This window comes from Hippoglossus stenolepis, chromosome 4 (genome assembly GCF_022539355.2).
Source record: "Hippoglossus stenolepis isolate QCI-W04-F060 chromosome 4, HSTE1.2, whole genome shotgun sequence".
NCBI lineage: Eukaryota > Metazoa > Chordata > Actinopteri > Pleuronectiformes > Pleuronectidae > Hippoglossus > Hippoglossus stenolepis.
The window spans coordinates 22587989-22605825 of NC_061486.1; the positions used below are offsets into that span (position 1 = coordinate 22587989).

Here is a 17837-nt window from a genome sequence, read left to right on the forward strand (position 1 = left end):
GAACATATAAGGAAAGTAACAGAGACGACTCACTCAATCTGACAAATATGTTACCTGTAAATGATTGACAGCTCTCAGTATGAAATCTATACTGAACCACAGAGTAACGATAGCTGGATATACTATAACGTGTAATAAGAATTTCAATTATACAAACGTAGAAGACAGACAACACTTTTCTCGTTGCACGCCTATAATGTCAAAATCCAACCCCTCCTGTGTTAAGTACTGATGTCCCCCATCTTTAAAATGTGTCTCTGTTGAGCTGGCGGTTTTGTTATGGCTACACAATGCTTTCAATAATAAGCTACCGTGTTATGGGTCACACTGAAGTGAGTGTGCTGTGTCAGGAACTGACTGCTACAATTTTAAATAGAGGAATAAAAGCCTCCTGGAACATGAGAAGTCTTGTTTGGTTGCACCTCTGACCCTGGCAGTGTGTGAGTGCTTTAAAGGGAATTACCTCTGCTGGAAAGAGGGAGGACAGGCTTCAGGTAAGCTGACACTGACTGTCCTTCCGTCGCAAAGGAAAACAAACAATATAGTAAGGTGGGCTGGAGACCACTTATGGCGGTTAGTGTTGTATGTATGTTACGTATGTGGTTACAGGTGTTAAGGAAGAAAAAATAAAGTTCCTACAATTCCCTTGATCTGTGCTGTGAAGAGCCAAGCAGTCATGTTCACTGGGAGGGTGGCTACTTTCACAATCCAACAAATCAACAGCTGTGTCCTGGCTCTGTATGAGATGCTTATCTTTGTCACTAAGTTGTAAGCTAATAACGAGTCATATGCGTGTTAAATGCATGCAGTGCACAGGGATATCAATATTGTGTCTCATAGGGATGGCAAACAGCCTTGGACTTTGCATTTATCTGCTGAGCATGGTAATATCAAGGAGTGGACACAAACGTGCGCTTGTGAGTAAGAGAGAGGTGGAGAGAATATGTTTTTGTGTGAAGTTGTGAACTCCTCCTTGGCAGCCTCAACTTGACCCGAATGCACCCAAGTGAGCAGGAGCACGCATTGCGAAACGGTTTTGCAAGAGAGCACTACGCTTTGGCAACTGAACTGCAGTTGTCAGCACCTTCTATGTGCATTTGTGAGATGTGTATATAAGAATCTTTGCTCTGCATGTATTGAGAGTGAGGAGAAGGTGGTACATGTGGTGAGTCACAGTCCCTTAGTGGGTCAACGCTAGCATTTAGTATCAAGTTTCAATGATGCATCGGTGCAGTTTGCCAGTTTACTAGCAGAGTCAGTGCCACCTGAGCTGCACCAGCACAGGGGATAGGTTCATGTACAAAGCTGCTATATGCAAATCATCCAAACATGCCACCATTTGTAGCATTTGTCTGTGTACAAAAAAAAGAAAAAAAAGACAAGTGAAACCTCAGAAAGTTTTTAAAGCTCAACACAAACACAGCTCACAGTTGCGGGCTTCCCTGTCTGTGCCCTGGACTACCCCTGGAGCAAGCCAAGTCTTCCAGGCAGCAGGGTCAGAGAGGCAAGCCTCAGCACTGCAGATTCATCACCTCAGTCTGTCTCTCCTCCCCTCTGGAAAGCCAGTCTCAAACACTGAGGAGGAGGAGGAGGGGGAGACAGAAGAAAGGATTGAGGGAGGTAGAGGAGGCAGTGAGCAACACCGTTTGACTCCCTTGCCGGCTCCATGGGCAGAGTACCCCCGGCTCTCCAAGTATGACGCTGAATATATGGGTCAGAGATGGGTGCTCAGATGGTCTGGACCCCCCAGTGAGATCAAAGCAGGATGAAAGGGAGAGGGATATGCATTTTGGACAACAAACCCACAAAGCGTGACTTAAATGAAGATATATCAGAGCAAATCTGATCACGTAATCAATATGAATAAACCGGGGGATGACTTGAAAACGTGCAGTCTTTCAGAGTTTACCAGCCACATGAAAGAATATGAATCACAGGATCATGAATTAAACGTGTGGCTGTGTTGTCATTAAGACTTCTGCGATGAATGAAAATGTAAAAACTTTTTCCCACACGCAGCATCACATTGTGAATTGCAAAAGCAGAGACCGCTTGGAGCCTGATTCATTCAATAATAATAATGAGAAACACACACACACACATAAATAGCCTATTGCATGACTGGGGAGCCTCGGGCGTGCATTTCTCCATAAGTGTTGCGTGTTGTCCGATGTTGAGCAACCGACAGCGTCTTGTCACTCCTGACACATCAGGACGCTGTGTCCCGCTCAGTGTCCACCACCGACGCACGGATCAACCCGTTCGCCGGGAGCCAACCACCGGCACTACCGGTCTCACGCTAACTGTCAAGCTCTCACAGAAGACTTGTGTCACTCACCGTCCATTTTCTCAGCCTTAATGATGGTGAGCGTCGGTTTCATATCGACAGCCGCCGTCATGATCATCGGATCAGCGCCGCGTCCCTCTCTGTTTATTCTAACAGCCCCACACACTATAAATAAAGAGTGGGGCTCTTCTTGTCCCTGTGGTGCCCCGCTTCTTCTTCTTCTTTCTGCTCTCTTTCTCGCTGTCTTCTTGTCCCCTCACACTGTGAGCCGCCTCGGTTTCTTACACTTCAGATCTTTCTCTTTCTCTCCGGTACATGTAGACACACAAACACACACACACACACGCCGCACTACACACACACTCCCTCTTTTCCTCGTTCTTTCTAACTCACTCACTCACTCACACGCTCGCTCCTTCCTCCCTCTCCCCGGCTGATGGGCGTTGCGTTGCAGGGAGCCGACGACAGCTGAAGGGGGCGGTGTTTGGAGAGGTGTGGTATAGAGGTTGGGGGCTGACTTGCCGGTTGATTCACAATTCAATTACGATGCTCCTCCCCCACACACCCTACACACACACACCATCACCAGCACTACCATACTCTTCTACAGACACACAAACACACACACACACACACACACTACCACCCCCTGCTCCTCTGTGAGAAACCTTCTTGGACCAAGACCCCCTTCACGTCATCAGGAGTTTACAAGTTCCCGCAAATTACTCGTTTTTTCTTTTTCTTTTTTACAGGGTTGCTAATCACTGTGGAGATGTGAGAGCTGCTGATGTCTGAGAGAGAGAGAGAGAGAGAGAGCTGTAGTAATGCTTCACCACATTTACTGGGAGGGGGGTATATGTATAGTGCTGTCTACTCGGGGTGGGATTAAATATTGATAAGGCAATATATCGTCGTCCAGACTCATGAGCTGTACGATTACCAATATGCAGGCACCGAATATCCAAATGTTGTTATTTTGCTTTATTTTGCCAGTGTATAATTAATTTACATTGGAATGATGGCACGTGTGGACATTGACAAGTCACGGTGTGTGGAATAAAGAGACACTAACACTTTATGGACTTTTGTTCTACATTGTTTTATCTCGGTTTGTGTGAAACTGACACCAAAGTGCAGTGAATAAATACACAAATCCTGCACTTTATCTCTTTAAGGGCATTTTGTATTCTTCAGTTAGATAGATAACACGCAGATATCGCAGTATCGCTGTATCGTGATATTATTGTTATTGTGGGTAATGTATTGGGTATTGTGAGTTACCCTGAGATTCCTAACCCCTACTATCTACTATCCAAAGATAACAGCAAGCTGTTCATTCTAGAACTACATCGTTTCACTTGGAAAGAAAACATAAAGTAGAGATATTGCAGCCATATTAGACACACTGGTCCCCTAAAGGAACATTATAGGAACTGTCTCTGAGAGTAAGAAACAATATGTCTTTTGGAGATGGTTTTAGATTAAAAAAAATTGCTGAGCACAAAAGACTTTAGATTTAGGAAGAAGAAGAAGAACCACAAACTAAAAGCTGAATGGAGAGTCTGGACTGTCAGCGTCCCATATTCTACAAGTCCAGGCTTCCTCGTAACTTGGAGCTCACCCTCATAAACACCTCAGAGTATTTCCTGCTCACCTTGTACTGATCAATAAAAAACAGCCATGTCCTTTTCTTTCTTTAAACGTCTCCATCGCGTATTAGAGTAAATCTTGAAAATGTACAGTATTACCTGTAAAATCATCCCCGTGTAGATATAATGTATTTAAACCTTTTAGACTTTGAGGCTGTAATGGCCATTTGAGGATGTTGTTAATTTAGCCTTTACATACCACAATAAAAATGTTTTCCTTGTCAATGTTTGGAAACTTTTCTTCAGCAAAACATTGCCTATATGTGACCAGACAATACATTTTATAATTTCGACATAGCATATCAACACATTGGATCCTAAAACACACAAGACACATCACGCGATTTGATCGTGCCAACGTGAGTGCAGACGCCAGAGGGTTAAAAGTTCAAGGTTTAAAGTTCAGCAGTACAAGTCAATCAAACTTGGTCTCATCCAAACATCATCAATGAAAATCTAGCTAAAATAAGGCCTTGTGCCTGTTGTAAACCTCACGTTGCTTTATTATACTCTCAGATTTTTGTCCTTTCTTATCTTAAAATAATCAGGAACAATGACCATGCCTTGCTGGAAATTGAATCAATTGTTTGTGCTATCACTGGAAAAAAAATAGACAAAGACAACCGAATGACTGGGCATTTTAGACACAGTACGGCTCCACTCTGAGCAAACTGCGGCCATTAGGGAACACCTCCCAGGGCAGCAGAAACATTAATAAGAGATTATAACAGTAAATCTCGCACACAAGTTGCACTGAAACGAAATGCTTTTTATAAAAACAGCAAGACAAATCCGGTTCCAGCAAGGAGAAGTACGTTGGACTCAGGTTAACGAAAATGCAACCTTTCTTTGGAAAATTTTCCATAGATCCACCCTCATCATAAGCAACCTTATTAGAATGAGTCATGAGGCGCAACCATAGGGGCGCAACCTATGATGCACATCAATATGATACTGCGTGTACTGTACTCATGTATTTCTAAATGGGATGATCTGGATGGAGGCTGGGGAGCCAGGGATATTGATCACACATGGATTTTTAGACCGGTGGTACTTCACTGGCTCCATTAGCAGCCCTGGATCAGGTTTCATTGGCCTGATAGGAGCCTCGTCTGGGAAGAGCGCTGGTGGGTTCTGCGGTGAGAGGAGCTGCCTCACCAGGGGCAAAGTAGTGGGGGGTGATTGAAGAGAAGAATAAGAGGTGGTGGTGGTGGGGGGGGGGGGGAGCAGTACCTCTCACGTCACTTTAGTCAGTCAGTCTCTCACTCTATCTGACTGGACCTCTTTGTTTTCTGTTAATGAACTCCCTCATATCTGTTCTTAAAAGGACGGCCCGCGTCCCTTTGTGCCTCAGGGCGGCCATTAGAGGTTTAATGGTGTTGCTGACTAATATCTGGGCTGGCGTCACTGCAAAATGTTTCAATTTTCTCTTCTTCCCATCGCCACTTCTTGTCACTGATTGTTTCTCAGCTTAATCAGAAACTATTTAGCAGTTTTTTCACAAATGAATGTTCAGAGTGCAGGGTTGGTGTATTGAAATTGTAGAAACAAGTCCCGTAAATAGGCAGCAACAAAGTAACCGCAAGAAAACGTTGTTGCTTTAAATTCCTGCTGCCGGGAAACATGTGAATACATTTCTGTTTCTCAGCTGATTTTTTTTTTCTCGGAGCAATTCTTGTTTGCCCTTAGACAGCCCTGTGTGACCCTGAAGACAAACATGTTTTTATGAACAGCACACTGACACGGCGAAAACAGTTTCCATAAAAAAACTGACACTGAGTTTATCTATATGGAGATCTGTGTGTATCAGCTGCCTTTGTCAAAGTTTTTCAAACCCCCAAAAATAACTATTGTTGAAACAAATTTCACCATTTCCTTCTGAGAAGACGGATTGTTAACCGTCTCACTCTCACAAACAACGACCAAGCAACCTGGAGTATGAACCAGTTTGCTTGAAAACACGTGTCCCAGATCAAACAAGTTTTGGTTTCACTGTCTCTTTTCTTCACCTGGTAAATGCTGTTGCCATGGTTTTGACAGTTAGCTGGCTACACTCATTTGCGTTGCAGTCTACCACCCCAAGCTAAAGCAGCTCTCTCTCTCTCTCTCTCTCTGCTCACCGACCTCTCCTGCGTGCTGCCTGTCTCTCGCTGGCACATCTGTGCTGTGTGCTTGTCTATAATCCTCAGATGTAACCGCTGCACCTGCTACTTTTCACAGAGTTAACTGAAAGGTTATTCGATTTAGAGCAATCCATTCAGCTGTCAAAAGATATTTGTCTTTGGTCTTGGTTCCCTCGCAACGAGTCACAAGAGTCTTGGTTGCTGAGAGTATTCGAATTTTTAGCTCTACTTCATTTTCTTTTCCACATTTACAAAAAATTGTATATAAATTTGTCAAAGTGTAAAACATCTCAAATAATGGATGTGGCCCGACAGGTTTGGTATGTTGAGTGAATGGACAGCATTTAGCATGTAATCAATCAGTCACTCATTTACAGGCACTCAAGCAGACACACAGATGGGACACACACACACACACACACAGACAGAGAGCGCGAGAGAGAGAGAGAGAGAGAGAGAGAGAGAGAGAGAGAGAGAGACAGAGCCAGAGAGAGCCAGAGAGCCAGAGAGCCAGAGAGCCAGAGAGCAGACAGTGAAACAGTAAAACAGTGGGGTCCTTGTGGCCTCTGTCTAGTAGCTCAGTCTCAGCTCTATCTGTGGTGGATGCTGTCTGAAGGTGCCACAGGCTGGATGCACCCCTGCTGAGATCAGAGGGCTAGCTGGGACATGAGCGGTGTACCCCCGGCGTGTGTGTGTGTGTGTGTGTGTGTGTGTGTGTGTGTGTGTGTGTGTGTGTGTGTGTGTGTGTGTGTGTGTGTGTGTGCTAATGTACTGTGCTTATGTACATCTCTCTCTCTCTCTTGTTCCTGTGCCTCACATTCCAAAGTCTCTTCTGAGAGTATGTGTGTGTTTGAGTGTGTGCGCGTGTGTGCGTGTGTGTGCGTATGTGCACGCGCTACTAAGTAGCAGGGCCTCCCTGAACAAGGCTCAGCTCTTTTCTGAACAATTAGCTCCGCTAAAAAGGACATCTCTTCCTCCATTAGTGGCACCACGTGCCCCCCATCACTCCATTGTGAAGATAATTCAATTATCCCCACCCCCCTCATGGTCTCTTTGCCTCCCAATCCTCCCTCTCCTCGTCTTGCCCTCCCTCCCCTCTGTTACCACCACACTTTCAGATAAAGCTCCGCTCATCCTCTCTCAGCTGAAGGGAAAATACATCGCTCTGTGGTTTTCATTTGTTTCTCACTGAATAAATGTAAGTCTGAAAAGACAATGCTCTGCCTGTGAAAACACAGTGGCCGACTGCTGTATTTTGTTAAATGTTAAATAAATGCTCTTTATATTGAGGGACTATACAGAAGAATTTAACTTAACTGTTATAGAATGGATTTTACAAGACTGCGAATGCGTAAAATGAGACACAGTGAGAGTCACTCTTCCTATTACCAGTGTACACTCATTGTAGTTAACAGTCTGTGAATATTACTAAGCCCACGATATAAACATTAAAACAATGGGAGGTCTCTCTTAGGATTCATTAAAGCGCCACCTTTTCCTGATGAGCTGTAATCTGTTGCATCATCCCCCGTCAGTGATTGCATTTGTTTCAGAACTGTTTGTTCTCCAACTGAAGGGGTTTGTAATTAGTCACCGTGCCATCAAGAGGAACTAACTACACTCACACTTCCCAGAAATCAAACTTGTAGAGCCCTGTTAAAGGGATCTTACAAAAATCTTTAAAATGCTAACAGGAAGCAATGGGGTCATCCCTCAATCCAGTAGTTTTGGAAGGTCAGAGGTATTTAAATAAATATTCAAATAAATGTCCTATGAAAACAAAAAAATATGGATTTCCTTTAGCTCAGTAAAGCAGTAATTTGAGCAATGGGACGGAAATTCCAGAGGGACTCTACTGTAAACTGATTCCAAAGCAACCACTTCTTAGACATATCACATTAACTCACTCAAATCCTTTTAAATTTCTTTTAAGTTTTTAAATGTACAAAAAACACATAGTTACACCTCAGCTCTTCCCTCTGTTTATTGACAAACACCACATGTCTCAGAACTCTAATCACACTGTACAGTTCAAATCCAGGCCCATGGCAGCAGTGCAGCCCATTCCTCTGCAGTTGTCTGTCGCTTTTCCGTGTTTCCACTCTTGTTTTGTTTTATTGTTGGAGGGGGAAGTGTGCGCCGGCCTGATTAGCATCACTGCTTCCTTCTTTCCCATAACCCCCTGGACCCCCGCAGGCCGCCTGTTTACTTTTAGAAATAAAAAATGGGCCTGCGCCCGTGAGGACGTGCCCCTCATCAGAGGCGAACCCCCCCACCTCTCTCTGTAAGATCCTCCTCCCCGCAAACCCTCCCCTCGGCTCCTCTCCTCCCATCAACGCCAGTGCGAGCCCTGTGACTTATCCCTCTGCTTATCCGTCCTCTCTCCTAAAACTGTATTCCGCCCACTCTCCTTCGCTTTCCACCCGTTCCCCTCCTCTTCCAACTGTCCAGCTGTCAAATCACATCAAATAAAACACAGGCCAATGGTCCCCAAGTGCCAGATCACAGCTGCGTCTGTGTGTACTGAATGGGAGTGCATGTTTAAATGTACAGTGAACCCACGAGTGCCTGGGAGTGTGTGTGTGTGTGCAAGTGTGTGTGTGTGTGCCTGTTTTACTGAATGGGAGGATGCTGTAATACAATACACACCACCAATACACACCAGAGTGCAGGGTGTGAATTTAATGAATGAATATGTGGAGTGTGCATCACTGCAGGATGTTGATGGGGTGTGTGTGTGTGTGTGTGTGTGTGTGTGATATCTGTGCCTGGATTTCAATGAGATCGCACAGAAATACACGCTCACTCCTTTTTTTTTCACACACACACACACACAGAATTTCCACAATGGACGTTTACAACAGCTCCTGTGGTATGAGCGTTGGATAGCGAGGAGCGGAGCCGGGTTAGTGTAAACATTACCATGGCATGGCTGTTGTCAGGAAGCAGTGTGTGTGACATTGGGCTCTGGGCCAAACATGCGATGGTCCTTTAACATAGAACATCCCCGCCTCACATCTGTTCCGTACTCTCGCTTTCTCACACTGGTACGTTTCAGTTTAACAACTACCTATCCACTCTTAAAGAAAAACAAGAGTGAGTTCAGTTGTACAAACCTGTGTTATGGAACCACTTTAAAACTCAAACAAAATATATGATCCCACATGTCAAGCACACTGGATTTAGCTTGTGACATTGTTAGGAATGGTGTCAATGTTGGACTTACCTGCTGTGCTTTAGAAACCTCTTGAAACCACTGTTTCGCCTGTAAATTATTTAGCAAGGTCTGATTTATCTAGGTAGAATTTCATTTTCAGTCTAGTTTCCCTGAAAATCTGACTTTAGTGACTATAGCAGAATAAACCTAAAAAGGGGCCTTATACATATTGTAAGTCAACTGGTGAAGTTATTATAATCTATTAAATCCCAGCAAATCTTCCTTTGATGGCCAGAGATTAAATAAAACCTTAATTTGCAGTTAATGAGCCAAAACGAATTGTTCAAAACTGCTGCAACTTCAATGGTTAAGCATTAATGGTATGCACATGTGACTTCAAAGCAGAGATTTTCAAAGTGCCAAATCACTCCGATGCTTAGATTAATAGTGGTTTTATTTTTTTCCACTCACAAATTGAATTTAAATCAAATTCCAAGTGCAAAACATTCAAGAGGAGACTGTGAGAGAAATTAGTCAAAGCAACGGCTGCAGGGTGTCGAGACTGTGTCAGAGGTTACTGAGCTGCATTTGATGTTATAATACATTCATAACGCCAGATGCTGTCAGCTCAAAAACCTCATATACGAGAACTAAATGACTCTAACCACATCTCCAGGTGGCTCAAACACTCCTCGACCTGTGGTCTGCGCTGTGGAGGATTTAGGAGAAGGATGAGGAAAAAAAAGGAGGTCAACGCTCGGTCATTTTTTTCCACTCAGCAATGTTTATGTCAACGGTTTAGCATTGGGAGCAATGAAGAGAGGGCTCCGAAAGGAGTGTGTCTCTGGCAACAAACATAAGTAAATCCCATCAAATCTCCCCTCTCATTCACACACACAGTCACACACACACACACATGCACACTCAGTCCCCTCCACCTCTCCAGGGACCAAACCAGAGGCTTGGGAAAAAGATGGCCGCCCTTTGCCCCCGTGTCTTGCCCCCTGCATCCAGCTCAGGGAGATGACGGAAGGAAGCTTGTGCCCCTGCAGCACCCCTACCCAACTCCTGTGGCGTGCGTCCCAGTCCGCCAGCATCAATCACATTTGAGGACGAGAAGAGGCCAGAGTCAAGCGCAGTGAACTGGAAGGAATGTTCCAGTTTAAAATAAAACTAATTTATAAAAAAACAAAAGAAAAATGGAGGATCAGAATTGGAAGCAGAAATATGCAGGGTATTTAAATGTCCCCAGAAGTAGAGAGGACACGGAGGGAAAAAAGAGAACAAGAGGGGGTATCTGGTAAAGGCATTGCCCTCGGGGTCAGCATCACAAACATCCCTCATGCAGCAGACGCAGAACAACAGGCTAAGTTGAGACTGTGTGTGTGTGTGTGTGTGTGTGTGTGTGTGTGTGTGTGTGTGTGTGTGTGTGTGTGTGTGTGTGTGTTTCTGTTCTAGAAAACTAGATTAGGGAGTTTAAATGCGTGTGTCAAGATTGCAGACATGAATGTCACATGAGTGTGAATGACTGTCCATTTCAAAGTCTTTTGTTTGCTCTAGGCCGTTAAATCCACAATGAACAATTGACTATTGCATTTTGAACATCATGCATTGAAGCATGTAGGTGTGCAACAATGATCGAAAAGAAGATGAGTTTAATGGAAGTAGCTGTAAAAGGAAGTTATGGATTTTGATCCAAAATATGCTAACAAATAGGCTCTTCTTCTAAAACCTTGTCACATGTTTGAGGTGGGGCTTTGTGTGTGCGTCTCTTACCTGTGGGGCACACATCGTGTCCGTTGGGCACCTCCTGCAGGGGGATGTCCTGGGGGTAAAGGGGCTGGGAGGGGTAGTACTGCTGCTGAGGGTGAACCACGCCTGGTAGATGGGTCTGAGGGCCCATTGCCACCCCGCCGTTCTGCCTCTGGAGACACACAGCACACATTATGGTTCAGCCAAACTGAACTGAGAGGCCTTGGACAGATGCATGTTGTTTATGTCACACAGCTGATACATTCCTGTATCATGGATGTAATTCAAGCTAAGAATTTAATTATTTCAAAGGCTTGAGTTCCAAGAGGAAAATTACATTGGAACTTGTCTAACAAGGTCACAATTTACCAGAGTTTTATTGTTCTCAAAATAAATCAGAGTGTGACAATTATTTTTAGCCACGAGTTGTATTTGTTAACTAATTAAAAAAAACGTTATTTCTGTGTCTTGGGGTGTAGTGACAGCTTAGGCTCAAAACAGTTGATCAAACTAACGAGTGGCTTTGGACGACAGTGCAACCTTGGATTTTTGAAAACGGTTTTTTTTCATTGTTTTCCCTAACAGATAACCCATGCGGCTAAATTTGACTCATTTAGTTTATCTTTGCTGTGTTGTTTTATCCTGCTTATCTCCGAGCTGTTCACGTAAGAGGTTGCGCTGTGGGGGGAAGTCTGAAGTCAGCACTTGACAGGGGGAGCCAGAGGAGATATGAAATTCCATGTGGATACAAGAGATAGTAAGCGGGGGGGGTGGGGGGAGATAGCCACTTGGCCATTTATAGCATGTCAGAACCTTCATTTGACAACAAACAAAAAGCTCAATAGATATTGTTGGATGTTTCAGTTTGAAACCGATGTGAACGGCAGATTGACTTTTTCTCACAGGCATGTGCCTAACTAAACATAATGTGCTCTTTTGAACTTTCTGTCACATTTTGTGGAGGGCTGAGACAAGGCCCAAGCAAGAACCTTTTTTATATACAGTCTATGGGAAGAACCCATTGACCTGTTGGAGCAGATCTGAATAAATGCCCTGACCAAGGAATTTTTTTTTCACTTTCTTTGCCAGGAGAGCACAAAGGTCGCTCTCACAAGCAACAGATTCTTAGTGACTAATACACAGACTAAAGAGTGAAAGACAAGGTTGCGCATTAGAGAGAGAGAGAGAGAGTTGCATTGCGTTGGTTTGCGTACAACTGGAGCGGAATCTATGAGGTCTGACTGTCTGCATGGTTGGTAAAACCTTTGTGGCGGGAGCACATGATAGCTCGAGCTAGCACGCAGCAAATAGCGCTGCACGCAGATATGCAATGCAGCATCGGAGCACAACACCAAGTTAGAGATGTCTTATGTTATTATGAGGAGTATAAAATCATTTTTGGGTTCATTATTAATTGTGGGCCAAATTAGAATAAAGCAGTCTAGATAATTAATGGGAAACACTGCTTTGTCAGGGCAAGATAGGGCATTAGCCTTGGTGGAGGTATACACTTTCAGAGAGCCCTCCTAGTGTTGTATGCGATTGTGGGTTTTGTTTTTTTGATGTCGATGAGAAATCCCCCAAAAATCGTATAAAAACAGCAGTGACAATTTCACCTTTACTTACTTTTTAACACGTCAAAGTAGTTTAAGAGCAAAGCCATATTTATTCTTGCCAATGTAGCCTCCACACAGAGTCACATTAGCCCGACATTTGTTACATGTCATGTGAGCAACTGACATACCGGCTGACGGAGTGACTGTCGATCTGATAACCAGCCCCTGTTTAAGCACAGCAGCATTTATCAGTACACGGCCATGCAGCTTTATGGATGGCTAATATGACCAGATCAGGTCAGTTTACGAGGCTCTTTGGATCTTTCCAAACGCTGCCACCTCGTATCAGGCCAATCAGCAAGGGGGGGGAAAAAGTTAGATAGGCATGGAGGGAGCCACATGGATGATTTATGGAATAAACAGTTAGGCTGATATAGATAACAGCAAAGATAACATCGACACTATGATATGCTTTGATCTGCTCAAATGTAGAGTAACTTTAAATGCAGAGGTCAGTATGTAATTCAGAACAAAAACACCATTAACTTTTATCGAAGTTCAACTACGCAACATGAATCATATTGTTTTTTGTGCTAAAGAGAAAAAAGCGAAATGTTTACAGCTTTAAGTAATATTGTCTATATACAAGGATTAGTGTATTACAAGCCACTTATTTGTGACAGAACGAGTTAATGGCCCAATTCGAACAATGATCAAACCGTGGTAAAAACTTATAGAAAGTTCCAAGACATTGTTACAATACAGTACATTAAAATAGGAGGAGGCCAGCAGGCACTGAGATCTGAGGCATAAATTCTCACTCCTCCTGTGAAAAGATCTGATGGATATGGGAAGGGACTGGGCCACAGAGCACGTCTACTGTCTATATAAACTATAAATAGGTTAGTGTATTTGATGTTGTGCCTCCTACCCAAAACGTTTTCAGCCTGCATTAAGATTTGAACATTACGTATTAACATTTCCAGGACCTGACAGTTCAACCCACAAAATAAGTGCAATACCATATATAGAAAGGAGCAGGGTTCTTAAATCACTCAATGTATTTTGCAATATGGGAACACACACGTAAAAAAAAAGACTGAATTTCCAAATGTACTAAGGACCCACTTTAATTTGATATTGTCAAGTGTCTCATATTAACACACATTCTTCTGTTGTGACCAGAGACAGTGTATAAAGATGCACGATACGTCTCCACTTTCTCCCACTATCAAATCAAAATGTCCCAGATATGAGTGCCGCCGTCTTGTGTATTTGGAGCCAGAGTCTACACAGTAGCAATCGGGGGAGAGAGCCGGGGCATTGAGGTCCCGTTGATACACTTGTTCAACCGAGTCAGTCTCAGCTCTAAATCGTGCCCTCTCACCTCAGTTTTATAGCCACAAAACAACAAACTAAAACCAAATTCACCAGAAAAATAAGCACTTGGAATAAACATCAACGTGATGAGAACAACCTAAAATGACTGAAACCATCTTTAAGAACTAACATGGAGGAGGCAGGATGAAGAACCTATACTGCAGCCAATCATCAAGTGGCAATCCAAATGCTTCCGCTTCACTTTTGGGGAGCAGTCAAGTCGTCCATCTTTATACACAGTTACACAGGTGTTTAGTCCCTCATCCCCCTGGTGGTTCAAAGAGGTAACTAAGCAGCAGGGGCCCCTGTGTAGTGCATGAAAACTGAGACATTTCAGACTAAATTTACGGCAAATGACAAATGTACCCTTTAAAGGCCTGCACCTAAAATCACTATCATTTGCTATATAGTGATCTTTAGTAAGCCTGCTATCAACCCCTCAATGTAATGCATTACTTTTTATGGATGCAAAAATTACATATATATTTCTATGTGTCAGTGATGACGCAGAATGGCAACGATTCAGAGGGCTGATGGCATTTCATTCCACACCAAAGCTGCATGAGGAAGAGTGCTCTGCTGTGACTTTACATGTGTGAGAAGGTTCTATACATTCTCTCCATGGAAATGGTGATCACCTTTGCGGTGAGGTGGCTTCTGGTTTTATTCTCCACTGGTGCAGGGAGCTAAAAAGCCTGAGGTGCTCTCTATGTACACACACAGGCTAAATTGTAAACATAAAAATATAAAACACGCCAGGCCCCCTGTTTTTTGCTGATAATTCATGTAAATAGAGCTACCGAGGTGACCCAGGTTCACCTTTCTGACCAAGTCTGTCGTGGTATACGGTAGTCTCAATTTCAAAGGCAAGCCCCACCACCTGAGCCAATTAGGACCCGGGGAGCCGTATCCTTCTATGTTGTCTATCAGGCCAGGGAGGGGTTGCCATTTGCATATAACCTCAGTCTCTTATCCTAATATGCCAGCGCTCTGCATACAAATGGAGGCATTTATTTTCCCGCTCCTTGGCCTTCACCCTTCAAATGTTCTCCTGACAGGAATCCCAATGTTCCCAGCTACCACCGCCTCTGACTCCGTGTTCTGCTCTCTCATTTGGAAAGCATTTAGAGCCTTGGTGTTCCTGCAAACAGACTGCTGCAAAGCACTGTGCGGGCGGCTTAGCTGAGAAAAGTGTTATTCAGTAGTTATGGTCTGACTCCGATATGATTGGTTAGTGGCGAGGTTGGAGGCCTGCGGGTCTCAATATTTACAATACTCGCCAAAGAGAAGTGCATTTTGGCAGTGGCCGGTTGTGCAACAGCAAGGGGGGGTGTTCACAAGGGTGATTTCGCAGCCTTGTAGAAAAAGCGTCTTGTTCAACAGCTCTGTTTCCTAACTTTTGACGAAATCACAAGGAACACCGTGTACAGACAGAGACACCACAAGTCAGCAGGAGAAATGTTGAGAGATAGCGTGTGCTTCTGTGAGCTGAAGGAATCCAGAGTTAGGAACACACGTACGAGCACAGCGCTCGTATGTGATCCTGCACACATTCCTGCACTGTCATGTGCCTGAGAGCCTACACGCTTACACATATACGCTCATTCCCTTACACTCCTGCCCAGCTGTGTGGTAGGTAGCTGAGGCAGCCTTAACACAGAGGTAATTTACGAGCGGGGTCTTACCATTGCGCCCAGACGGTCACAGGGGTGAAGGGCTGGGTAGGAAGAAACTGGATCCATGTAGTAACTCATCACGGACGCCGTGGACAGGAGAAGCAGGGCCTGCTGAAGGAATCAACACACGGTGTCAGGGTGGAGCGAACTATCTATCACACACTGTTTACACTTTGTGTGCAAGTGTGTGGTATATACTGCATGTGTGTCTGGTGCGGGGGATTGTGTATATGTAGGTTTTTTTGAGTGAGGAGAAAGAGAGGGAGAGTGTGAGAAATTTGAGTTTCAATAACCTGTAACATCAGCTGCAGAGTTAAGATGGGTGAAAACTCCCAGCAAAGTTTTAGGGCTTACAGGAGTTATGTTCTTGTGATTTAAGATTATTTATGTGAAAAAAATTATTTAAACTGAAGCTAAGCCATCAATCCAAAGGCTTGTCAACCCAACATTTCCATCACTCCTCACTCACCGTCTCCCTCCCTTCTCCTCATCATGTAGAAAACGGCCTCCTCCTTTGAGCCGCCTCACATGTTCCTCCCACTCCTCCTCCTTCCTCTTCCCCTCGTTCCTGCCCTCCTACACACTTTACTTATCACTTAACATTGTTTACTCGAGACAGCGTCAACAAAAGAGCCTGGAAACTGAGCTGAAGGATTACATTAGAGGAGGGGTAGTGTATATGGGCAGTGGCAGGTCCCCATCATCCTCTTCCTCACATTCATATGTTAAGCAACGTGGAATATTTAGTTTGAGGCAAGCAGCTGCTGACAGACTGAGGGAGGATGCACCAGTGCTCAATGGTTGCAGATGTTCAGCCGCTCAAAGAGAGTGAGGGGCTCTTGTTTCAGGAAATATACCCATACACAGCGTGAATAATGTGCAAATCAGCCAAATTCATGCACTACCTTTAGGCTTTTACTTTCATATCATTCATTTTTTGGGGGGTAATAAACAATAAATGATTGCTAAATTAAAAAAAAGAGTAAGCATTCAAATAACCCTAATCATGTATTTGCATTTAAATTCTCTAATACATCATATAGGCTGTATAAATATGCATTACATATTTTGAGTGCTCCATTTGGAGGCACTTCCAAGCTCCTAAAGTATAATAAATAAATACAAATCCTGACGTAAAGTTCCTATTAATAAAGAGATAAAGCCGTGCATGTCAGTTCCTCTGGTTTAGACCATTGGAATGATGCCATAAGGTCGCAAGATGAAGCAGGTAACGAAAGCAGCAACGTCTCAATTTAAAATAGGACCTTGCGCTCTTAACGCGCATTCCTGCCGGGAAGAGGAGAAACTTTGAAGGCAACACTTTCCCCGTCCCTGTGCATCAGAGGAGCACCGGTGACAAGCACTCCTTCTTCTCAAAGATCATTGATTCATGCTTCATTTCTGGTACAAATAATAGCAATAGTAGTAAGAATAAACTTTACGCACCTACCGACTGCGGTGTGAGAAGTTTCCCTGTGAAGCGGACGCGCCGGGCAGCGGAGTGTGACAGCTGAGCGGTTGGACTGCACAGAGAGATGCTGTACCTGCTCGCAGCAGCGGAGTCCCACAGAGGAGAGATATTATGCACACTTTTAGTCCCTCCCTCCAATCGCACGGTGATCCTCTCCGAATCCTGTTTTTCCTTTGGCATGTAGTCTCCCTGGGGATTTTTACGCACCACTTGTGGTTTGCATGCAGCCGCAGTACAGGTGTAGAAAAACCATGTGGTGGTCAGCAGTGGGTTTGGTTAGCCATGGAACTTTTCTTTACATTTGAGATGTGTATTTTCATCCAATGTCAGGTCTGGGAAGTTTCTTCAATGCATTTGCTGTGTATCTAGAAAAATAAAGCAACTACTGATGTGCCATTTATCATTAGACTCATTCCTTAAATAAGTCAGAACTATTCTCTCCTTGTTTTGATGCTAAATCTGAATTAAGTTTGTTTATCTGTCAGTCTGTTTTCCTCTTGTCTCAGTCTTACTGGGAAAAATAGCCGGAAAGAGGGAGGAAAACATCACATAGAGACGGGTGTGATGACAATGACAATAGCTGATCTCCCTTTGATGCTATCATCTAAAAAAAGAAAGAAAAAAACATGTGCCTGTGTTTTTTTAATGCACCGATATGCCATTTTTGAACATTTGTGTCAGTTCCATTTCAATCAATTCCTATTTTAAATATCTCCTTTCTCGATAGTGTTGTCCTGGATGATGAACCTCGGAAACCTGGCACCAAACCAGGCTATAACGAACCAT

At 43.9% G+C, this 17837-nt stretch overlaps 1 protein-coding gene across 4 annotated transcripts in view; it reads right to left on the reverse strand.

Moving 5' to 3' along the window:
• The window catches only part of ets1 (v-ets avian erythroblastosis virus E26 oncogene homolog 1), a 38230-nt gene extending 21101 nt beyond the window's left edge, over positions 1-17129 (reverse strand). For 2 of the 4 annotated variants that reach the window (XM_035154385.2, XM_035154382.2), the window contains exons 1-3: positions 17027-17129; positions 15590-15691; positions 10993-11140 (exon numbers count right to left, since the gene is read on the reverse strand). In XM_035154385.2, the coding sequence (XP_035010276.1) occupies positions 10993-11140; positions 15590-15658 (217 nt within the window). In that variant the 5' untranslated portion in view covers positions 15659-15691; positions 17027-17129. Of the gene's footprint in view, positions 1-2338; positions 2709-10992; positions 11141-15589; positions 15692-17026 lie in introns of those variants that run through there. The other 2 variants (XM_035154383.2, XM_035154386.2) reach the window with 2 other exon arrangements.
• Positions 17130-17837: the final 708 nt, after the last annotated feature.